This window comes from Carcharhinus amblyrhynchos, chromosome 12 (genome assembly GCF_965287045.1).
Source record: "Carcharhinus amblyrhynchos chromosome 12, sCarAmb.v2.hapA, whole genome shotgun sequence".
Taxonomy (NCBI): Eukaryota; Metazoa; Chordata; class Chondrichthyes; order Carcharhiniformes; family Carcharhinidae; genus Carcharhinus; species Carcharhinus amblyrhynchos.
In genome coordinates this window covers 76,609,435-76,635,122 of record NC_137335.1, presented here as the reverse complement: position 1 = coordinate 76,635,122, position 25,688 = coordinate 76,609,435, and the positions used below count along the sequence as shown (strand labels likewise).

Genomic DNA, 25,688 nt, shown 5'->3' with positions numbered 1-25,688 from the left:
AAGCTCCCAATTTGCCTCAGATTGCTTTTGTCACAATGGCCCTACTTTAAGTATTAATGTTCCAGGATATTTGAGTACAGAGGGACATTTCTAAAAGCTGGGTCCAGTTCCCCCCAATCTCCGCACAAGACACGTGGCTTGTCGCAATGTGGTGCAATTGTTTTGTCACGGTTATAAGACTGACTGGTATCAGTGTCTGGGTGATAAATATTAACAGTCGGCTGCTGTCAATGTCTTAAGGTGAACATTTGTTTTAAAAATTATTGAATCCAGTTGTGGCATTCTTTAACGTGATGGTGAGTTTAAAGCACAAAAATGATCTGACTTCACAAACACATGAAGGAAGCATCTTGATTTCATATTCATACATAAATAGCTGACACCCTAATCCTGTCTGTCAATGGGTACATGGGGTAATCATCTTAACTTCAATACTGCTGATTTCTATGCTGGAATTTATGCTTCTGGAGTTACTGCTCTAGATCTGTGCATGATTAAACCCAGTATTATCAAACTACTGACTCTAGGTGGCAGTGCAGCACACATTATAGAGAGTAGTCGCCCTGACTAGGTTTCTGTATCAGTTTAATTAAATATTTATGCCGTTTGTGGAAGAGAGTTGTGGGATTATTAGCATATAAATGAGAATGTACTTTTTAAAGAGGAAAAGAATCCAGTCACACATCAGTGTTTGGTAGTAACAACAGACTGTTCAACTTACTGAGTCACGAGGATGTGGGTTCAAGCCCCATTCGAGACACAATAATCACGACTTCCACTCCAGGGCACTGGGGGAGTGCTGCAGTGTAGGAGATGCTGTTCTCCTGAATGAGATGATAAACCATGGCCCTCTCTGTCTCAGATTCCAAGAAATGCAGTGGTGTTCCCCCCACCCGCACCCTCCCCACCCACACTATCAACCCTCCCCCCACCGCTCTCCCCCCACCTCCACCCAGGGTGTCACAATATTTCTTCCAACATCCCAGGTTATCCAGGCGTTGCCACATTGCTGTGTGTGGGATCTTGCTGTGCACAAAATGGCTGCCGCATTTTCTACATCACAACAAAGGCTGACATTTTCCAGCTGTTCCTGACAATGGAATCTTCCAGTCCCGCCGACAGTAAGCCCCCTCCCCCCCAACCCCAGCACGGGTTTCCCAGCACACGGAGGGTATGGACAACAGGAAACCCTGTTGACAGCAGCGGGACTGGAAGTCCCTGCCACCAACCAAAGGCGGGATGTCTCTGCCGTCACAACACATGTTGCGGGTTCAGGGGGGAGGGATGGGTCAGAAAATCCCACCCAGTGACTATCTTTCTAAAGCATTTGATTAGCTACAGAATACTTCGCCATGTTCTGGGGTCAGGAAAGCTGCTTCTGAAATGTGAATTCCTTCATTCATTCATTCCTTTACAAATGTCAGAAATCTGACCCCAGTGGCCTGCTAATATCGTATTAAAATAATAGTCACTTGGGTGTTGTTGATGCCTTTGGATCTGTATCCCTGCATAGAAGCCTGGGGAGGGCAACACTGAGCAAACAAAATGGATTATTTTTAATGCTTTTATAAAAAGATGCAGATGGACACTGCCATTGGCCCAAGACGTGATGTTGCAGTGTACACTCTCATCTACAGGGGCCTATAAACCAAGGATTGTTACACATGCCCCACCTCCCTCCCCCCCAAGACTCCCAACAGTTTCAATCCTCTCCAGCTATATCAGAGGCACCATTGAGGACCCCCAATTTCCCCTTTTTCTGGGGTATTGCTCAGAGGTCTTGGGATGCTGAGTTAGGTCCCCATTGGTTACATTTTACCCCATAAGGGGTCCAATATACTGTGCAGCTCTGTCCTTGTTACCCTGTGGAGGAGGGCATGAACCATGGTGTCTTGTACTCGTGGCTTTACCCTGAGATTCCCCACTCTTTCCTGTATCCTTTCATTATCTGTACCCGAGGAGGCATTGGCTACAATTACAATGATTGAAACTCTGAACGATTTGAATGAGTATTTGCTGGTCTTTTCTGTATGTGTGGAATAATGATCAATCTGTGCTGTAATAGACTGACAGGATTTGTTGCGTCTTGTGGTAAAAGGTAAAATACAAAAATCTTAATAAAAACATTTATATTTTAAAACTGCAGAAATATATTGTATAAATAACCACTGCACCATTGAAATGAAGTTTCTATCAAAAATATTTTCATACAATAATGTTTTTGATTGGACAGTATTAAGTAATTGATGAAAATAGAAGCATTGTTAAAAATATGTTTGCTCATGGCAGGGTTAAAAACCTGGATTAATGCCAGTAAATCAAGGGTTTTATTAGAATGAAGAAGATCCCTCAGGCCTTTTTCTGGATCATGCCAATCATTGGTGTTGGTACGCTCATTTGATCTTTCCCTATCCAGTATAATGTTCCATTATTCACCGCTTGTTATGTTTCCCTTCGCACACCTCTGTCTGGGTAATTTCATTGTCTTGTAGGAAATGTTCAAACTCCCATTTGTCACGGCGAGGGTGAAGCTGACTTCCTGGTTCTTGGAGTGACATGAAATCTGTTAAGATTGGAAAGGTTCAGGGTGAACGCTGAGAATGAATGAGGAACTGACTGAAGGATAGGAAATGAATACTCATTAAAGGTGTGAGGTCAGCGTAGGGAGTTGAAGAGGTGCCTCATTAAAGACACAGTTGCTTTGAAGTTACATAAATGTCCTGCATTCAGAAACTCAGTGCAATCTGATCGAATCGGAAGGGGCAACTCAAGAACTACAAAGATGGTTTACGTTAAAAATGTAAGCTGGCAAAACAAATGTAAATGTAATCCAAAGAGATGTACAGTTCTGCACAAAAAAAACCTCGGCACTGTGCAAAAGATGTTTTGTGGATGGTGTTAAGATCTATAATTATTAGCAGGCTTGATACTAAACATATCCAAACAACCAGTGAACAAAGCTGAACTATATAGACAGCCAGAACAGTAGAATGTATGTATGGGAGGTAATAAATAGAGCTTAATGTGCTTTAGTCAGACTGCACCTTGAATCAAGAGATGTCCAAAAGCTGGAGACGTACAGACAAGAACTGTGAGGCTGATTCTCAGAGTCAAAGGCCTGAGCTGAACTGAGTTTACAGAGATTCTTTCACAACCTCAGGAATTCCCAGGCAAATGTTTTATTCCTTCCCAGCAAATCTAATTGCAGCAGTCAATTAATCCTCAGTAATCTCCCACAGACTGCAATAAGACAAATGGCCAATTAATATATTGGAAATCTGAATAAGAACAGAAACTTCTGGAAATACATGACACATCTGGCAGCATCTGCGGAGAGAGAGAGACAGTTTACAGCTCATATCTGTGACCTTTCACCAGAATCTTCCATCCTGTTTTGATGAAAAGTTGCAGACCTGAAATATGAACTCTCTTTCTGGCTCTCTTCACAGATGCTGCCAGACCTGCTGTTTAGTAATGTTAGTTCAGGACAGCCCCTCTGTCTTTCCTCAAACAGTGCTCTGGGATCTTTTACCTTCACCTAAGCAGGCAGCTAGGCTCCAAGTTTATCATCTTATCACAAAGACAGCACCTCTGAAGCTGAGGTAAATTGTCAGTACTGTCAACCTGTGTCGACAGAGCTCAAATCAGGAAACTCCTCTTCGCATAATGAATGTTTATCATGTGGAATAAACATCTGTGCTGGAACCACTCCCTGGAATTGTTCAAGAACTAATTGGATATTATTAATTTGAGGATCTCCCTTACTGTCCACTTGAACTATAGGGAACCCAATGATGTAACAAAACAATTCATCAATTTAGCACCACAAAAACTGTACTTATTCTTTTAAAATAATTTTTAAGTTGATTCATGGGATGGCTGGGTGGGCATTTATTGCATATCTCTAATTGCTCTTGAACTGAGTGGCTTGCTATGCCATTTAAGAGTCAACCACAGTGCTGTGGCTCTGGAATCACACATAGTCCAGGAGGGCCTGGAGTCCAGACCATATAACAATGGTAGATTTCCTTCCCTGAAGGAGATTAGTGAACCAAATAGGGTTTTATGACAAAGGTTTCATGGTCATCACTAGACTTTTAATTACAGATTTTTATTGAATTGAAATCTGTGGTGGGATTCGAACCCTGTGTCCCCAGAGCATTACACGGGGTTGCTGAATTAACAGTCCAGTTACAATACCACTATACCATCACCTCCCATCACTACTGAAAAAAGACTTAAGAATTTTAAAATAAAAGCTGTTGGACAATTCTCTGCAATTGTATGTTCTTATTTTTGTAAGATTCAGTAATTGGAAATTGATAGAAATTGCCTCAGAGCTATGGTAGCTGAACAATCATCTAGACATTAATGTATAGCATGGAGGTATATGCAAGATTAAACTCGAATTCCACAGTGTTTTGGGAAGAATAAAGCAGTGCAGCAACATAAAGGTAAATCAGTTTAGTGTTTTGTGTTTCTTTCTTCTCTCTGAACTGCAAGGTGACAGCATAATTTGTAGAAAAGGGTCATTATGCCCAATAAGCATTTCTATTTCTGTATCATCTCAGCCTTACCTTTCTACGTTGTCATTCTGTCTTTCTGCTCAAGAGCTACATATATACGTTTATGAAGATGTCACATCCTTCAACCTCCTTTAACTTGGGCTCAAAGAATACTCTGCTACACAGACAAAGGCAGTGGCACCAGGTGAATTGATCTTGCAGAGTGCTAGCACAGACACATCAGGCTGAGTGGCCTTCTTCTGTGAGGTAACATAAATAAGAACATAAGAACTACGCGCAGGAGTGGACCATCTGCCCCCCGCGAACCCGCTCCACCATTCAATAAGATCACGGCTGATCTTTTTGTGGACTCAGCTCCACTTACACCCGTTCACCATAACCTTTAATTCCTTTACTGTTCAAAAATTCATCTATTCTTGCCTTAAAAACATTCAACGAGGTAGCCTCAACTGCTTCACTGGGCAGGGAATTCCACAGATTCACAACACTTAGTATGAAGAAGTTCCTCCTCAACTCAGTCCTAAATCTGCTTCCTCTTATTTTGAGGCCGTGCCCCTGAGTTCTAGTTTCATCTGCCAGTGGAAACAACCGCCCTGCTTTTATCTTATTTATTCCCGTATAATCTTATATGTTTCTATAAGATCTCCCCTCATTCTTCTGAATTCCAATGAGTATAGCTCCAGTCTGCTCAGTCTGTTCTCATAAGCCAACCCTCTCAACTCCAGAATCAACCTAGTGAATCTCCTCTGCACCCCCTCCAGTGCCAGTATATCCTTTCTCAAGTAAGGAGATCAAAACTGTACGAACTACTCCAGGTGTGGCCTCACCAGCACCCTATACAGCTCCAATATAACCTCGCTGTTTTTAAACTCCTTCCCTCTAACAATGAAGGACAAAATTCCATTTGCCTTCTTAATTACCTGCTGCACCTGCAAACCAACTCCTTGTGATTCCTGCACAAGGACAGTAACCATTTTATGATTTAATAATATTCAAATTTCCAACAAACCCTGCTCGCCCGCTGTGTTCACTGGCCTAAATTGCCTCCTGGTCTCACAATGCCTCAATTTAAAAATTCTCATTTATATAAAAGCACAACTCTGCAGATGCTGGAATCTGAAACAAAAACAGAAAATGCTGGAAAATCTCAATAAGTCAGCATCTGTGAAGAGAGAAAGCAGAGTTAATGTTTTGAGTCCATATGACACTATTTCGGATATTAACTGTTTTCCCTCTCCACAGACGCTGCCAGACCTGCTGAGTTTTCCCAACTCTCCTTCTGTTAAAATTCTCATTGTTGCTTTCAGATCTCTCCATGGCCTCACCCCATCCCAAAGCTTAACTACCATCGCCCTTACAACCTGCGTGGGCCCTAAACTCTTGAACACCCTCCCTAAGCTTGGCTGCCTTTCTAGATTTTACCCTTCCTTGAAGATGCTTCTCAAAATCCACCCACTTGGACCACGTCTGTCCAAACAACCCCTACCGAGGCTTGGTGCCAAAAGTTGATTGATAACCCTCCTCTGAAGCATCTTACAATGTTAAAGGTGCTAGAGAAATGCAAGTTGTTGTCGTGGATGACAAAAGATTGCAGTGGAACAGATTTAAGGGTAGTGTTAATTCATCTCATGAAGCAGTGAAACTGGGTATGATAAAATATCCCATTTACTCCACCAGGCAATATAAACACAGCGCAGCTGGCAAAGTATTACATCTAGCAAGGGAACACAGTTAGAAATGACTTCTTGGAGGAGAAAGGTTGAGCTTGAGATCACAGTTGCAAATTTTAACATGTGCCTGCAGTTATACAATACAAACTATTCTCCTTGCCATTTATTTGATAATTATTCTCTGCTACAGGCCAACCCAATGCAGGTGGACATGACGGTGTGAAACATGGACCTCCCTACACTGGTATCTCAACCTTAATCCATTGCTGGCTAAATGGACCAAGTGAGATTTCTTTGTTTTAGCCTTCTCCTAATGAGGAAGGCTCACATACCTTCCAGTGATACACCTTGCATTCTGGACAGATAGCATGTGGGATTCAGCAATCTACTGCAGTGAATCTGGGACAAGTAATACCTGGAGTTCACTTATATCAGTGAAGAAGTTAAACTGATCACCCATTTGGCTTTGGTTGTTTTCTGCAATTTTGCTAATGCTGATTTTAACAGTAGGATGAATAGATTCGTTAATTGGGTGCCACAAGCTACTTACCTCCCTCCTCTGGAAGGCTGGTTTTATGGGTGTCCTTACCTGTTTGTGGCCTTCTTCATTTGTAAGCCTAGAGTGAGTGGCAATGGGTTATTCAAAGCTGAAAAGTTTCGCAGTCCAAGTCTGATCCTATCTTCATCAGTTGGTAATACACAACATTTCCACAATTAGGAGCAAATTGATTTAATTCTCTTCCCAATTTGAGAGTGCCTGCATCCAAATGTAACTATTCTATTACCAGCACAGAGCAGGAATCAAATTTGGGATCTTCTCATTGGAAATGGCCCAAGGGGGTAACTTTTCAACAAACTGGGGAGATTTAAATAATTCACAAAGACTGTTCTCAAAGTACAGACAAATTTTCCTTATATTCAAACTATTCAATATTTAAAACTCGTCACTTCACTAATAGGGGTGGCACAGTGGTTGGCATTACTGTCTCACACTACCAGGGACATGGAGTCAATTCCCAGCTTGGATCACTATCTGTATGGAGTTCGCACATTCTCTCTATGTCTGTGTGGGTTTCGTCCAGGTGCTCCGGTTTCCTCCCACACTCTGAAAGACGTGCTGATTAGGTGCATCGGTCATGCTAAATTCTCCCTGTGTATCTGAACAGGTGCCATAGCATGGCAACTAGGGGATTTTCACTGTAACCTCATTACAGTGTTAATGTAAATCTACTTGTGACAAATAAATAAACTTTAAATACTCTCATAAATATTGATGTTAGAAATAATGGCATGTTGACATTACTGTCACATTAGCTCAAGGAGTCTTATTTTTTGTAGTGTTTGTCCTTTTTGGGAGATGTTGATTCAAACTGGAGTTTGGTTCCACATGAGCCAGAAACCTACAGTGGATCTCACGTGAGATGGCAAAATGCAAATTGGATCAGTCATTTTCTCTCTACCTGCACCATGTAATTCCTTCAGTCTACTGTGTAGTTTGGTTTTAAATCCTAAATTCATCTGGTGGAAATCACACTTTAGCATCTTGTCAATTGTATGACTTCTTCACTATTATCACAAAGCTTCTGTAGTTAACATCTGGTGGGCGAATTCACAATTAAATCTGTTTTTGGAAATTGTTGCCGATTATTGTAAATAGACACATTTAAAAGGGTCACTATTTTTGTGCTCTTTAAAGTTTAGGATGGTTACAGTATGGAAGGAAGCCACACAGCCCCTTGTGTCTGTGCTGGCTCCTCTTACAGCTTGATCGCATACTAAGAACATGGCATGGATTCCTTCCCTACCTCATTCTCTCTATTCATAAAGTACTCTATTGCCCACAAAGTCTCTTCCAGCTGGACAAGCTGGGTGATCCGAGATACGGACATCCACCCAGGCAGCCACTCTGTGATTGGTTGGCAGAAGGTGTAAGTCAAGCATAACAAACCGAAAGATGTCAACATTCCATCTGGCAGAACTACATATATATTTATAACTATATATATAAGAAAAAGTTCAAGAAATGGAGTCAAATGAGATTGAGTGACGGGCAGTTTGGTCAGAATGTTTAGGGTTTACAGTTGAATAAATCTGACAAATGGCTCTTCATTTCTACAGAGGATTTAATCTCAATCCTAAACCAACTGTTTAAAAGCAGAGAAAGTGCCATTTTTAGCCTGGCCTTGCTGCATCGAACATACGTTTATACACAGGGATGAACGCATCTATACTCAAGGGTAGAGGAAGTTTGGAACTCGCTCCCAGCAAATGGCAATCGATGCTAGATCAATTATAAAATTTAAAATGGAGATCGATGAATTGTTAACAAAAAGCATTCCAGGATATGGGACAAAGGCAAATCTGTGGAGCTAAGTTGCACATTAGTCATGTTCGACCTGATGGGCTAAATGGTCTATTCTGCTTCCTGTGAATTTCCTCCAGTATGCAGTGACTACTATTCAAAAGAAAATCATTGGTTATGAAATACTTTAGAATGCCCTAAATTCATCAAAGGCCTTCCATCAACTCAAGTTCTTTCTGATTTTTTTCTGATGTTTGAAACAAGTGTTTCAGCACTACTAATCACCATCCAGAAACAAGGGAACTGTTAAAATTCCAACACAAAGTACACAATATTTTTCTCAATTCTAATTTTCCAAAATGTTTGGCAGGTTTATTGTTTTTTTTTGAGGCTTGAAATGCAACTCAATAAAGACAGAAAATTTTAAAAATTGCATGATAACAAACCTGGGGGTTTTAAACAGCACAATCTTAATTTAATTGTTAAATACTACAAAATGGTTAACAAGCAATGATAGTTCAGGCAATTGCATTGATAGATGTCATTTATGTTTGTCAAAACGTTACTTATTTATTGGAAAGGAATTCACACACCAGCATGTTGGAGAACAGAAAAAATTGGCTGTTAAAAGAGATTGTATACAAAGATATTACACCATCATTACAAAAATATTATCCTTAAATTTATCATGGAGAAATCATGGGACAAAATGCTATGGGTTTCAGCAGTTAGGCGATCCTTTGCGTCGCTGTTGAAAGGTGACAGGGAGCAATCTTGCGTGGCAGAGCATTTTATGAATGGGATGTGATTAAAAATTATTGTATCATTGGCAGGTTGGAGTCATTAGGTCTTCACTGTTTTCTTTTGGAGAAGTTGTCATAGAATCATAGAATCCTACAGTGCAGAAGGCCATTCGGTCCATAGCGTCTGCACCAACCACAATCCCACCCAGGCCCTATCCCCATAACCCCACATATTTACCCTTCTAATCCCCCTGACAATAAGAGGCAATTTAGCATGGCCATTCCACCTGATCTGCACATCTTTGGACTGCGGGAGGAAATCAGGGCACCTGGAGGAAACCCATGCAGACACAAGGAGAAACCTCCACAGACAATGAACCAAAGTGGGAATTGAACCCAGGTCCCTGATGCTTTGAGGCAGCAGTGCCAGTCACTATCGTGGAATCTAAATTCTCCTATTTACTTCACAGCACACCAGGATTTTTTTCCGCTGCTTCTATATGATCTGCCATGGTAAACTAACCTCCACTATCCCAAAGAGAAGAAAAAGAAAATTCCGTCTTCAAGAATGTTCCCAAACTAAACCCAAGTTTTTCCTTTGACAGCCCAATTGGAAAAGATCTGAAGAATATTGGTGTGCCTTCTTTTTCTGAATTCTCCCTTCTCACCAATATCCCATCTGCAGAGACTCGATCCTTTCATCCCGTCCATTCATTATGGTGCCTTCTTTTCTGCCTCTTGTCACATTTGCACCTCTGCCAAGGTTGCAGTGAAGTCCACCTTATGAAATATCAAACCTTTACTGCATGGGCTGTTACCTACAAATGCACCTTTCAAGGAAGAATGAATCTCACATACAGCACAGCGTATGATTCATGTCACCTACTCAAACCGATGTGTAGGAAATTAAAGCACTTCTCTCTCCCCGCCACCACCACCCTTCCCCTGCCAAAAAAAAAGCTAGCTTGAAAATACACCTACTTGTACAAGAATTTTGCAACACTCTTCAGTTTTTGCCTGCCCTTCCCGGAAATGGTACATTGCAGCCATTGTAAAACTGCCCCAGTGTTGGAAAGGAGATCAGCCCCAAACTTCAGTCTACACTTTCAACATCCGAAAGATGCATTGGCCTGGATACTTTTGCTTTCATTTCCCGAATTACTGGGGTGCACAATCCTTTTTGTTTTACTAAGAAAATATAAAAAGCCTTCATGTAATTATACACCACCCACAATGTTTACAAGCTGCAATTTGGGTTTTTTTTCTGCTAAGCTGAAATTCAGAAGCTAACCTGTGGCATTTACATAATATTCTGCATAGTTTTAATTACTACAAATGATAAGGGCCCAGTAAAACAAAAATGGGGGAAGGAGGAGGAGAAGAATAAAATGTAACATTCAGTTTTGTCTTCTCATTCCTGTCATCATCTATTCTGCAAACAACTCAAAGTCAATTCAGAAAACGTCACATGTCAATATAATCACAATAAAATTTAACAGCTCTATTCAAGCACTGAATTACAATGCAGCATGCGAGTGAATATGTAAAATGAATTATACAATTTGTAGAAGAATAGAACCTTCAATAGTTTAATCATAAAAGATGGTTCTTGGTGCTTAGAACCCTCACGGCAGTTAAAGTATATGGGCTTGTCTTTCTAATAATTAGTTACATCACATTGTTTTATTCCAGAAAGTTTCAGCCTATTTCCCCATACTGTAGTGCAACAGAGCACATTGGCAGTTACGATAATTCCCACTATTCAGATTGCCCATCTCTGATGTACGAAGTTAGGATAGCCAATTTTATTTCGTTGACAGCAGAAATAAATCCAGTGACATGTTGATTTGAACTCTTTATTTCCCATTGTTTTAAAAAAAAACTAAGGAGAAAAAGTTTCTGTTGGAACTGCAAACACAAAATCAAACTGGTCAAGTGCAGAGCTCCAGCATGTTGTGCCCATTACCCTTCGGCACAGCCAAATGTTTAACCAGCTGCACTTTTGGCCTGTTTTTTTTTCCCTTTTCCCAACAAAGGACAGATACAAATTACTGACCTAAATTTACAGGGGAGGGAAAAAAAAATGCGGCATGGTTTCAGGGCAAAACGCATGAATAGAACAGATGTTTAAACAGCCTTACTTCGAATATAAAAGCTATCCTGACTGTTCCAAGAAATCCAAAATGTTAGAAGACGTTATTTTAAGAATGTCCCCCATCATCGTCATCTTTTTGTTAAACTGCAAAAATTAAAAACGGGAAGGATCACTAGTTTCCTTATAGACAAATACTCAATTTTTTTTCTCTCTGTGCCCTACCTCACTCTCTGATTTGGGGGCCGCAGGCATCGGACAATCTGAAGCTCATGCGGGATTTCTCTGGCAAAATTATGAACCAGAGGTGGTGGTACACTTCCCTCCAGCATCGCATAATGTAATCCCTGCTGTATTTGAAGCAAGTGAGAACTATTCGTAAACAGCTTTTGTTATCTTCCGATTAACCCTTTCAGTACCTCTGCTCCACTGCAGCTTAAAAAGGATTCTGTCCCCACAATAAAAAATTAAATCATTAGTAGTGTTCCAATTAACCTCGTTAGAATCAAGATATATTGCAGAAATGTCATTCACACCAATTTAGTTTTATTTAAGGAGAAAAGCACTGGATGTAATTTTAACAGTTCAAACTACCTGGCGCGGCACCATTCATGTGACAAATTATATAAATGAATGTGAAATCTTTGGAGAGATTTAGAATTAAACGTGTACGCATATGGCCGTGTTATCGTAACTTTGAAAAGTTCGGTTAAGGTGCGCAAGAACAAAATGGACAAAAGCTTCATTAAAAGGGCACTGGAAATTTAAATTACCGTGAGCTCAGATGTCTAGAAATGATCCTACGATGTACTGAAAATGTATACTTTCAACAGAAAGAAAAACAACTAACATCATTTTCAATTTACATAATTTATTGCAGTTAGCACACAATTTAAAAATTCCACCAACAGCACGTCAAGGTACAAAACTAAACAGCATTATAATTTACTCCCCGCCCCCCCCACCCCCCTCGTTCCGAAAATTAAAAACAGACTATGATTGTCAAGGCTAACGTCAGTCTAAATCCAGGTAAAAATAGGTAGAATGGGGGAGGGGATGGGGCAGGGGAAATGATAAAAATAAATCTAATAAAAAAGGTCATCTGTAAGGATAAAAGGAATTGAGAGTCATACTCACAAATACCACAAAAGAAAACTAAACGTGGAAAACCAAAGAAGCTGTTCATTTTAAAGACACTGATTGTCTTATCTAAACATTTCTTTTTTTTAAATCTACATTTCAACATACTTTAGACATTTAAATTCTTCAAGTAACTAGCATAATTACAGAATCTTAGAGGCCATTTCACAGCTTTAAAACAAATGTCAAGAGCCAAAAGAAAAACTAATTTGACCCATTTTTTTAAGAAAAAACAATTCAGCAATACACAATCTAGTTTTCCATTAATAATCATATTGCCTTTTATGCACAAAAATAAGCTATGTTTACAGTAGTTAAGGCGGTCAAGTAAAAAATACAACATAAAACTCACAAAAAAGGGGGGGAAAACGGCCACGTTTCCGTGCTACTCCCATAGACCTTATTGCGAGTACAAGACAGGAAAACAAACACTGTGCAAAACACTTGCCATGTGTGTTGTTCATTAAAACCACACACTTACCAAGCAGTAACTTCAGCTGCTTGGTTACAACAATATAACAAACCCCCTTCTTCAAAGCTGGGTTCACGAATCCTTTCCCCCCTAAAACCTCCTGGCCAACGTAATCCAACGATCTCCATTAACCATCACCAATTCTGTTCACATAAAAGCAGGGAACTTCAACTGGAATTTGTGCTGTACCACTTTCTGTAATAGATACGAGAACACAGGCGACTGGAAAAGATGCTTTACACGTCGAAACTGCATAGCAGTGCACTTCTTTTAAAAAAATTAAACTCGCTGCGTAGCACCAGTGATGCTACCGCACTTTAAGAAAAAAAAATGCATCTCAGGAAAATAATATTTCTTTCACCAATTAAATAAAAACTTAAGTTACACACTTTGCCAAGTTCATAGAATTGCAAAAGGAAAACCCCAAAACATCTGATAAAATTCATGCATGTTCTATAGCCTCAATATTTACTTTCAGAAGACCCAACTAAGAGCATAAAGACAATTCATCAGGTTTGTTAAAACCATTCAATGCATTAGGATGTACAGTAATATAATTCACATTTCAAACATACAGTTTTAATTTGCCTGAAAATCCCATACATTTAGAATCTAAGTTACATCAAGTTTCTGGTTAAGATTAAACAGGGTAAAGAACCATTCATCTGCAAATGCATATTCCTAGGCATCTGGAAAAGAAATTCATAATTATCTTGTTTACAGCATTGTACAAAATGTTAATATCCAGAAATTGTGCAACATTAAAATATTAACACGCAATGAAAACCTTAAGGAATTAGTGGTTCATTGCTAAAAATTTCAACAACGAAAACCTCGTAGCTATACAGCAGCATCCTCTGCAGTGCACTCAACAACTGCAGGAGTGCATTTCGAAAGAAAATTAGAGTAGTTATTAAATAAGTGTTGAATTTAATAGTTAATTCTTATTTACCTTGTGTTGCATTATGAATCACAATCTCATTTTTGTAGATTATGTGTTTGACAAACAATATTTACGCTATTACTTCATGGAGAGAATTCAGTACCCAAAAGGCTGTAAAAGAGATTACCAGAAACTTGATTTTGCAGACCGCTCGACAGCTAGACTTTATTTCCAGAGTTCTTGCGAGCTCTCTTCTATGGTCCAGTCTCGCATCGCAGGCAAATTAAGTGACTCTGTTTTAACAGAGAGTGTGTTTATCAGCTCACAGTGAAATTTTCGAATGTGTCTGTACAGGTCACCAGACTGTGTGAACCTGCGCTCACACCACTTGCATGCATGTGGCTTTTCCCGGGTGTGAACAACCGCATGACGGCTCAAGTTGTGCGAGTACTGGAAGCTCTTCCCACACTGAGTGCAAGTGTATGGCTTTTCACCTGAATGAGTTCGCTCATGTCGTTTTAAGGTGTACATGCACGAAAAAGTCTTCCCACACAGTGAGCAGGTGGGAACGTTGACATCGGTGGCAGGCTTGCTGCGGAGGCCATCCTGCTCTCGGAAGTGCGTGCTCAGATGGATCTGCAGAATATGCGGACTAGGAAAGACCTTGTTGCAGAGGGGACACATGAAGATTTGACCGGCAGAACCAAGTATATTCGAGCAGTAAGGGAGCAAGCTGCTGTCCATGCCCGCTTCCATCTGGGTTCCATCGTTCTCTGGGGTTATCATTTCGTCGTCGCTGGCTCGATCCTCTCGGTCCATCTCGCTTGAAACAGAAGCTTCTCTCCTGGTGGACACATGGAGTGAGTCATAACAAAGCCTGTTCATAGTTCCTGCACTGTCTTTCACTGCGCTACTGTGCTCCATATCAAAATCATTAGTGCTGCTGCCTTCCTCGTCAGAAAACACTTCTTTCTCTACTTTAACCTGTACCAAGTTATTTCTGGACCCGTCCCCATGTGGAGAGACATAAGGGTGGCCGGCATTTTCTGCCCCTGACAGTCCGGACTTGACAGACAAATCCAGCACACAGTCAACATCTGCTGAATCCTTAATGGAGTTGGCAGACCTTTGGGACAAAGGCCCTGTTGAGCTGCAGGGACTGGACACTGTTTTTCCAGCTGTTACTGCATGTGCCTCAACCTCCACGCCAGGCTGAGTGATGCCTGCTGAGTCAGAGGGCAATCTCATCCACATGTTCCCGGATTCAATAACTATGTCCCTTTTGCTCAACACAGCACTCGATTTTTCCTCCTCAGTTTCATCTTCCTCGCTTGCCAGTTCCCCCACTATATGTGCACTGCTCACGGAGGAAATTTCCCCTTTATCGGAACAGCTCGAGGCATCCTCTTCTTTTTTGGTGCTGTCGGCTTCTGTAGTTGATTTTTCTTTCAGCTTCTTTTTGCAGACTTTTACTATATCGTACATGTGGAGGTAACTCGCAGCTGCCAGTACATCCTCAATAGGCAAATCTTTGAACTGGAGTTTCCCTTCATACATGAATTCAAGTAGGAGAGCGAAAGCTGGGGCTGTAACAATGTCGCTGTTCAGATGAACAATGTCCCTTTTGTCCAGCTGGTCCTTGTAAAAGAGGTGGAAGTACATGCTGCATGAAGCAAGCACAGCACGATGGGCTCGAAACTGGGCATCTCCAACCAAGACAGTGCAGTCACAAAGGAAACCTTGATGCCTTTGCTCACTCAGACACTGGAGCAACTGCCTGCTGTGGTCTGGAAACTCCATACTGTCTTCATAACCTGTAGCAGAAAAAAAGTTTGTCAACATTTACAGAAATAGATCAAACAGAAATAGCAAAACCCCAAACTATCCTGCATTCTGCTGATAGAAGTTAACACAATAGAAAACACATTTTAAACAGCAAATTATTCTGCTGCTGCCCCAGTAGCGCGTACAAGGGGGGAAAAAAAGCACGTAAACTGCTGCAAGACTCAAAACTCAATCACATTAAGTGCCCTGTGTCCCCATCTCTAATCCTTAAAATGGCTAAAAATAAAAGATTACATGATAGTCAGTAAGGTACTGTTGATCAAATTAGATGCCTAAACGGACAGAGACAGGACGAAAACGAAGCTTATAAACATCTGATACAGATGACTATGGCCATATGGCAGCTGCTGCCCAGATAAAGAGATTAAAGAATGGAGTGCGATTACAGCTGTCTGGGCAATTCCACGCGTCGCAATCTGCGAATCCTAAATTAGTCACTATTACCACAACTCTAGGAAAAAAAAATTAGCTTGCACTCTGCAATGATCTGTCAAACTCTGAATAAAACAAAACACAAATACTATCATACAAAATTTCTAGCAGGATTTGCAAAGAAAAATATAGGAGGGGAAGGGAAGGGAAGGGAAGGGAAATCCCCCCCCTCCTCACTCCAACCTTTTCCTCCTCCTCGCCCCTACCTGCAACAGGAATTAAAAGAGATCAACTTCTCCTGACCAGTTCCCCAAAAGAATGGTGCGCTAAATCTTAGTGACTCCGGTCTGTCAAGTTTACAGAAGCAGTCTGGAGAGGGATGATACCGGCACACGGAGCAAGATCACACAAAAAAACCCAGCAATGCCAGACTGTCAGCTGCTCTGACATCACTTCAAATGGAAATGCTACCTCCAGCTGTGCTGCTTTTTAATGCCATATGTTACTCGTGTCGTGTTTGCTGCTGCCACCAATCTCACGTTTGAATACATTATCTGCCACAAAAAAGGAGGAAAAAAATCCCCCCTCCTCCAAATAAAGTACCAGACAGTGTCTCCCCCAACACCACCCAAGCTCCTTCCTTCCCTCTCCTTTTATTTTATTTATGTTGCCAAATATATCCACTTCACTTGAAATGACACAAATAAACTGCGGCCGCAGAGCAGTGTGTGTGTGTGTGTGTGAGAGAGAGAGAGAGAAAGCGCTACAGGGCGACCTGTTAAATTGCTGCAGTAACGATCCTCAAATGCATGGTGACGGCAGTCCAAACCACAACACACACAGACACAGACAGACACACACACAGACACACTGAGACAGAGGGGGCAGAAAAATAAAGTCACAACAGGCTGCAGCCACCGCCTCTGCTCTGCACTGCCAGTGTGTGTGTGTGTGTGTCTATGTCTGTGTGTGTGAACGGTTACCAGCACAACTGAGAGAGAAGGAAGGAAGGAAGGGTAATAAAAGAGTAACATTTTTTGAAACACTGTAACTCCGCGCCGCTTCTGGCAACATTGGCTCTCTTCCCCCCTCCCTCCCCTTCCTATAGCCTGAGTTGCTGAAAGAGGAAATCCAGGAGGGTTTGATTCCGAGATACTCACAGGAAGCAACACACACACAAAAAAAAACAAGAAAAAGGGGGAGCACTTTTGCTGCTTGGGGAAGAGCGAGTGGAAAGTAGGAGGAAGGAGGTGGGAGGCTTGAGGGAGGAGGAGAGAGGCAATGACTTTCAGGACTTCATGTGAGAGGCAGACACAGAGCAGGGCACTGGGGACAAGTGCGCCCAGATGTTACAGAGCTGTTGCTATTCCGTGCTCTCTACCTACCTCGGCAGAGGAAGTGTGGCTGACATCATGTCTTCATTGAAGTCTTGGGCCGAGCGCAGAGAAAGCGCCGGGAATGGGGCCGGCCACCTTCCGAAAGCAGCCCCCTGCCTCCCCCCACAGAGTCCGGCCTGCGGGCAGCCAATGGGCTGGGGAAGCAGGCGGGCTTTCCGGCGAGCTGGCTCCGGAGTCACGGTGAGCCAGCAAAAGGGGGAAATGTGCGCGTCTTCGGACGCTGGCGGTGTGAGTGAGTATCGGTGGGGGGGAGGAGGAGGCTGGCTTGCATCTCGGGAGTTGTAGTCTTGCTGCACTCGGGCCACACAACACTCTCAACTTTAACTGATCCAATGTCACAGTCAGCAGACATCTCCCCAAAAGCAGCAAGAAGTTGTACACAGGCTGCCCGGCCAGGCTGATCCGGAGATCTGTAAAAGCGGAAGCCAAACTAAAAAAAAATTCCTTCCAGTAAACTCAACAAAAAGGGGTCAAAACTTCTTTTTACAAAGTTTTCCTGTGACCTTGCGCAAGTAATATTTAAAGATTCTGGGTTAACTTTGAGAATATTTCTCCAGAACATGACACAAAATAAAGAGTCACCTGTTTACAGATGATTTAAAGTAGGTCACTCCACTGCTCGCATCCATTTTCCTCTTAGAAAAAATAATATGTTTTTACAAAGGTTTTTTTTCCCCCTAAATTTTCAATCCTTTCCTGTTACTCGTCAGCACATGTACACCGGCTCCGACTGGAAGTGTAAAGCTGCCTATAGGTTGTTAACATATCCAGGACTGATGTCGATGCTGTTCTGAGATTACTGTTACCAGACTGCAGGAGGCACAGTGAAGTCTTGGTGACACCAGTTGCCTCTCCTTAAAAAAACAAAACATATCCTGCTCTGTCCTGCACCATTTCTTGTAGATCTAGTATAATGGCAAAATCCATTGCAATTTTAAGGCAACTAAATTTAAACTCCTGGCTGCAGATTTCACTTTGACCACTGTCAGTGCCATTCCGGATTGACAGTAAATAGCACAGCTCAAACAGAGTGGGCCTAATAACCAGCTTTTTGTGTTCCCCTCTTAGAAGAGCATTCTGCTGGATCAGTCCAGCTGAGAATTTACAAAACTCACCCAACTGAGGCAAGTCTGCAGTAGGACAGACAGACCTCCGCCTTTAACTTGTGACCCAGAGTCAATTTTTAAATCGCTTCTGTTCCAGACCAACCTGCATTTGCTATTTGCTTTAATAATTAAGAGTTAATTTCAGGGCAATGAAAATTTTCAATGGCATTTATTTATGCAACATGAGCTTGGCATGCAACGGTTTATTTTTTTTTCAGTCCTCATTTGATGATACTAATTGAAGCCTTCCATCCTCCAAGCTGGTTTACACAAATTTCTCATGATGTTATTACATTTCAATTTTTAAAGGAGGGACTGGGGACTTTTGGGGAGCAACTGACTGACTGAATCAGAAATTTCTCAGTCATTTTCATTTGAATATGTATACACATTGAACAAGATTAATCTATCCAAAGCTGCACTAAATGCATGATTTTTGGAAAATCTTATTCCACTAAGATGGAGATATGTGAAAACTGGGAGACAATAACATTCTAAGAAATTTGGAACTTGTATGTATGCATTTTGAAGTCTTAGATAAAGGATCATAGAGGTCCTTTAAAACAGCAGAATTAGTAACCACAAAACTAAACAAAACAGATATGTTTATTTAATGCAAAGTACTAACAATATGGAGTCAAACCTTACCAAAGTTGTATAAGAATTGATGGGGGGAGAAAGACTGCTCTATGCCAATACTGCCAGCTGTAATACTTCTGTGCCAGCTGTTCATGCTGTGCCAACTACACTGACACTGTCAATTGTGCCAAAGGTACTAGCTGTGCATCAGTGCCATTGATGCCAGCTGTGCCATTTGTGCCAACTGTGCTGTCTTTCCATCTGTGCCAAACTTATCTATGCACAAAATCCCTGGTCTTAGTGATCAGCAGTTGCTTACGTGTCTGTGGTCTACAGATACTAAATAAACCCAAGTTTATTTGTTTCTTGAGACAACACACAGTCATGTTCACAAGTTAAGTGCTGCAGAGGACTTTTTGTGGAAAGTTTCAGTGCAGGACTTTACTTAGATATAGGAAGTTAAGACTGAACTGTCTCAAAACAGAAACCAAAAAACAGTTTTGTTCAGGAAAGTGGTGGCCAACATTTCTGGATAAGTGTGTTATGATGACTTTAACAGTGCTTGTATGATTATTACACTCTCCTCAATCATTTCGGAAGCCTCAATGTAAGGATTTTAAAATTCCTAACAAGTTTCAAACTGTTTTTATTTAAATCCCTGAAGCGCAGTAGTGCAATTCAAATTAACAAATCACATGAACAGTGTCAGCGGGCAAAATCAATGTACAGAACCACTGTCAGGATTTAATTTATATAATGCATATTTTACACACACACACACACACACACACGTACAAGCAAAACAAATTTATTTCATTATACATTCAAATCCTAATCAGTGAAGTCAGAGTTCCCATCCACTCCCACCTCAATGCATTTGCCTATCATACAGCAGCCCACATTCTGTGCTTCTGTTCCGAAACCTAACCTGCCCGGCTGCCATTCTCTGTTGCCAGTGCCAGGATGCGATGCTGTGCCCTTTTGCTTTCCAGCAAGAGAAATCAGGGAATGCTGTTGCAAGATGGAGCCAGCTCAACTTCCGTGGTGCAAAGCAAAAAGAATGAAGGCTCAATTAACTGGCCCGTAGTGTTAATAAAGCCTTTTTGTTTGAGACACTAAGTCAATACCTCCTGGTAGCATTCCTTTGGTTTATTTCACTTATTAGGTAAATGAGCAACATGAATCTCACCACTGGAAACTGACAAAGGCAACTGGGCTGTTGTACAGGAGAGAGGCCAAAATGTATGGTCATTTTGCTTTGTATTTAAAGGGTGTGAATAATCAAAACAACAACATTAATCAGTGATCTCTTAAAAATGAATTATTCCAGGAATGTGGGCAATATTGATAAGACTGTAGACCATTCCAGGTAGGAACAACAGGATCCTTTTCTTGGTGGGGGGGCAATAGTCAACCATGTTTCCATGTTCTCCCAAGTATGTGTGGGTTTCCTCCCACAGTCCAAAGGTTTGCAGGTTAGGTGAGTTGGCCATGCCAAATTGCCCCTTAGTGTCCCAAAATGTTTAGGTTAGGTGGATTTACCATGATAAATGCATGGGGGTTACAGGGATAGTAAATTTAACAATTACTTGATCAATTTATTGATGTGGCAACTCTTTGGAGTTACTTTGACAATATACTTCTATGATTGTATTCCATAAGTTATTGAGTGATTAGTCATATGAATATAACAATATCAGCATTGCTTTCACCCTTCATAACTTTTAGGAAGCTATATTTTAAACTCACAGCATGGATTTAGATAGAAAAATGTTGCATCATCTGTTCCACAAATATTAAATGTAGCAACCTTCACAAGGCTACTTAAAATGTTTCACTTTGTCTTTGAAATGTCATTCAAACTTAAAAAAAACAGTTTCTTAAAAGGGAGTTTCACATTTTGCACCAAATTTATGCAGTATTTACTTAAGTGTCAACATCAGTGCTGGAATTTACAGCACCCACATTGTAAAGAAACAGATTTAATTTTCAATTGGCATTTGTTAATTTTTGAATAATTTCTGAACCGAGATAGATATCTCCTCACAAAACCAAAGTGTGTACTAAATGCCCTCTGGATGGATGATCATTCCTTAGTTTACATTGTGATTGGGAACGATTGGGAGTGACTACATTATGGAATTTGTAGTTCTAATCTAGTTGATCAAAAAGAGAAACCACAGTCAAGCCACAAGACAAATAAATGGCAGAACTGCTTCAGTGTAAAAATAAACATACTCTTCATTTCCTCTATGAAACTCAGAATAATATTCCAATCACACTAATATAATACTTTCATTTGCTAATATTGTTTTATATGTCCTGAGTGAAATTGCTGAACCAGTTTAGAATTGAAGACAAGTCTTGTGATGTGCTTTCTTACCTTTGTTGGAGCTAGATTGAAATGCTCAAATTCATTTCCAACCTTTACACGGTTATAAGTATGTGAGTAAGGAAAATTAATCCCCTATTCATCTGGGTTGGGATCAGCAATTAAAGGACAACATTAGCATCCTTGACAACTGGCCTCTTGATTTACCAGTATTCCAAATAGTAGTCTACAGCTTGATTTCTTAGAGTTATTTGAGGAGTTGAACTACATTATGGTTGACTTTGAAGAGGGTGGGATAAGAAAACATGAATTGATTGGTAAATAAAAAGAGACACAGAATGTGATAAACCAGAATTGAGACGTATTGTATTCAAAAGATCAATTGTCAGTTCGAGTCACAAGTGCTTTAAACCATGTAAAATCATCCTAATGCATAGGAATGTAAAGTAGTCCAAAACAGTCTTGGAATTTTGCTTGAATTTTACAATATGAAAGCATTGACTAAGTTGCTTTAATTCTTTAAATGCATGAGACATATATAATTGTTCCCAATTACTCTTTTATAATTCAGCAACCATATTCTAGGATAATGAGTGTTAAATCCTAATGATGCATGCTTGAAAACCACACACTTCAAAGAAGATACGGACAAAAATAAAATCTTCTAATTCCTTGCAGAATTTTGCACAACAGCATAAGAATAAAAGGGCCATTTCCTGGGATGTTGAAAAAGATCTTCCTGTTTTTAAAGTGAAGCTAGTTTGTGTTGGTTATTGATAATATTGCCTTGATGCAACTACACAGTATGAAACACAACTCGAATGTTTGTTCTCTTTTCTTCCAAAGATTGACTTTTTTGATGGATCACTGCCCAGAACAGAAACAGATGGCAGACATATTGTCTATATACCTACTGGAATGAAGAGCAGAGAAACAAAAATGTTTGATTAACTGCACTAACTATCTTCAAAACTCTCCATTTATAAGATATAGAAAGTACAGAAGATTGAGCAGTAGAATAATGGGAGCTTTGACGTCAGCGGGGGTCTAAAATTGAAAGGTTAACCTTTCCCAAAAGGCCTACATTCCAATCTGAGATTACTAATCTAACCAATTAATGTGCAAGTATTCCATGCAAAAAAAAAGCAAGGAGAAACACAAATATTTTATCAAATAGATGAACAATTATGGTTTATAATTTAGTGTTCTGAAAATTCTTTCTGTTGCCATGGAGACTCAGCACTTGAACCCCGATCTATTTTTTTCTATCATCAATGCTGGAGCTTTTTACCAAGTCTCCATAGTGCTCACTGTTTTGGACTTTGAACAGGACAAAGCTAGAGAAATAAAAAAAAGAGAAAAGGCCATTTTGTCCATTGAAACTTATCTCTCCTGTGTTTTAACTATCCTGCCATGGCATTCAACCGTTTTTTGAATGATTACAATTTAACCTAGCCTAGTCTACACAATGTCTCCTTATAGGCCAAACCGTCATCCCAGGAATTAGTCTCGTGAAACTTTGTTGCACTTCCTTAGGTAAGAGGAACAAAACTTTGGACAGTACTCCAGGCATGGTCTCACCAAGGCAGTAGAACTTATGTGCTCTAAACTCATTGTAATAGAGGGTAGCACTAATTGTTTGCTGTACCTGTGTACAAGGACGTCATGGTCCTTCTGAATACTATATTTATGAGTCTCTCACCAATTAAAAATACTCTTCATTCCTATATTATCTTCCAAAATGAAAATTCACCTTCCTCACATTGTACTTCACCTGCTAAATATCAATATATCAGCAATTGCATCCTTTGGCAATTACATTGCTGAGTCAATTGGATTGTCAAAGACGGGTGATGATTATAAATGCACACAGCTGGAACCTTTGGGTGTGGTGGGAGAGAATGAGAGTATTATTTGTTGAAACTGTTCTGAGAGCAAATTTGTGTATGGGGAAAAGATAAACTTCAGATTCATCCCTTCACTGTGCACAATTATTGGTGTTAGCCCCATGTTTTTGTTCATTCATTTTAACCTGTTTATGCTGTTTCTTTTCATCTTTCTTGCAGCTGGCTTTCTTCCCAACCTTTTATTGTTGGCAAATTTGGGTGCATTAATACTTGGTCTCCTCATTTCACTGTGATGTAGATTATAAATAGCTGAGGCCCAAACACTGATCTGTGTGGTACCCCACTAATTACAGCCTACCAACTTGTAAAGGTCCATTTATACATAGTCTTACATTTTGGCCTGTTAGCCAGTCTTCAGTCTATGTGCATGTATGTCTGACCCCCAATCCCATGAGTCCTAATTCTGGGCAATGATCTCTTGTACAGCACTTTTATTGAATTTTTTTTTGAAAATCTAAATGTTTGACCACCACTGGTTTCACTTTATATACTATGTTAGTTAAATCCTCAAGGAATTGAATAGATTTGTTAAACATGATTTTCCTTTCACAAACACTACCCACAGTATGATTTTTTTTTCCAAGTGGTCTGTTGCCGCATTGTTGTTAATATTCTAGAATTTTTCATATGACTGATAGCCTATAGCTCTCTGTTCTACCTTTTCCCCTCTTGAATAACAAGGTTATATTTGAGACTATCCAACCCATGTTGACTTTTCTAGAATCTAAAGAATTCTGGATGATCAAAACTGATGCATTCACAATCTCTGTAGCTAACTCTTTTTATTTTAGAAATGTAAGATTCAGGTCCAGGGGAATTTGGTGATTTCAAGTCAACTTAACAATTTCAGTATGTTTTTTTCAGTTTCCTATATTTATTGAATGAATTCAGAAAGTAGCCATGATGTGGAGATGCTGGTGTTGGACTGGGGTGGGCACAGTAAGAAGTCTCACAACACCAGGTGAAAGTCTAACAGGTTTATTTGGTATCACAAGCTTTACTACCTATTTGGTATCACCTGCTGAAGGAGCAGTGCTCTGAAAGCTTGTGATACCAAATAAACCTGCTAGACTTTAACCTGGTGTTGTGAAACTTCTTACAGAAAGTAACGACAAAGGATGTAAATTTTTGCAGATATAGAAATGGGCATTAGGAGAAAAAAATGAATGTTTGGATAGTATGCTGGGCAATGTATTAGAGGCAGATATATTAAGGATGTTTTAAATGCAGTTGGGTGCTGGAAAGTCAAGATATGCAAGGCTGTTGCAAGAGCACTTAAGTCCAGGAGCAAGGATGTTTTACTGCAGCTATACTTGGTGAGACCATACTTGGAGTATAATGCATGGTTTCGGTCTCCTTATCAAAGAAAGGATATACTTGCCATAGAGGAAGAGCAGTGAAGGTTCACCAGACTGATTCATGAGATGTTGTATGAGGAGAGATTGGGACTACTGGGCCTGTATTTACTGAGATTTAGAAAAATGAGAAAGGATCTAATTGAAACATATAAAATTCTGGTCTGACTGGATGCAGTGATGATGTTTCCACTGGCTGGGAGTCCAGATCAAGGGGGACTCAGGATGTGAGGTAGGCCATCAATAAACAGAGATTTCTTCACTCAGAAGATGGCGAACCTGTGGAATTCTCCAACACAGAAGGCGGTGGAGGCCAAATCACTGAATATATTTAAGAAAGAAATAGACTTCTAGATTTCAAAGGTGTCAAGGGGTGTGGGGATAGTGCAGGAGTATGGCATTAAAATAGAGGATCAGTCATGAATGGTGGTGCAATCTTGAAAGGCCTACTCCCACTCCAATTTTCTATGTTAAGACAAACTGAAATGAGATCTATTGAAATTTTGCATCTTGACTTTGTTTTTTTTATATATATCTTAGGCACCTGAAGCTCTAAACTTGAATACTTGGTGACTTATTTGTGATTATTTTGTATATCACTACAGATTTTGACATTGGCTGTACCATGTTACATTTCATGGTTATTGAGGGTGGAACTTACTGAGTGACCTGCTGCATGTTTAGCAGTGGTGAAGGCAGTCCACCATTAGCCAGCGGTGGGATCCGCTGGTCCCACTATTGTTAATGGGGCTTCCCTTTGAATACAGCCCATGAAACCCGCGGCATAAAAACATAGAACATTACCGCACAGTACGGGCCCTTTGGCCCTCAATGTTGGGCCAAGGTATGTCCAATCCCAAGATCAAGCTATCCCCTCTCTATAATTCTGGAGTGCTCCATATGCCTATCCAATAACTGCTTGAAAGTTCCTAAAGCGTCCAACTCCACTATCACAGCAGGGTGCACT

The 25,688-nt window shown here is 40.4% G+C and overlaps 1 protein-coding gene across 6 annotated transcripts; it reads right to left on the bottom strand.

The window, feature by feature from the left end:
• Positions 1-12,259: 12,259 nt before the first annotated feature.
• On the bottom strand, positions 12,260-18,149 carry zbtb18 (zinc finger and BTB domain containing 18). Of its 6 annotated transcripts, XM_080200772.1 has the most exons (3): positions 17,431-17,685; positions 14,016-15,642; positions 12,260-13,140 (listed from the first exon to the last, which is right to left on the bottom strand). In XM_080200772.1, the coding sequence occupies exon 2, from the start codon at positions 15,626-15,628 to the stop codon at positions 14,054-14,056; it is 1,575 nt and encodes a 524-aa protein (XP_080056898.1). In that variant the 5' UTR covers positions 15,629-15,642; positions 17,431-17,685; the 3' UTR covers positions 12,260-13,140; positions 14,016-14,053. The 6 variants fall into 6 exon arrangements, with proteins under 6 accessions (XP_080056898.1, XP_080056895.1, XP_080056893.1 ...); XM_080200769.1 differs by lacking the exon at positions 17,431-17,685 and adding an exon at positions 18,025-18,149 and having other exon boundaries at positions 12,260-15,642; XM_080200767.1 differs by having other exon boundaries at positions 12,260-15,642; positions 17,431-17,684.
• Between the last annotated feature and the right edge of the window lie 7,539 nt (positions 18,150-25,688).

What these genes read in the sequence shown, in the direction of transcription:
- zbtb18 (XM_080200769.1), bottom strand. Translation starts at nt 15,628, where the DNA reads ATGGAGTTTCCAGACCACAGCAGGCAGTTGCTCCAGTGTCTGAGTGAG.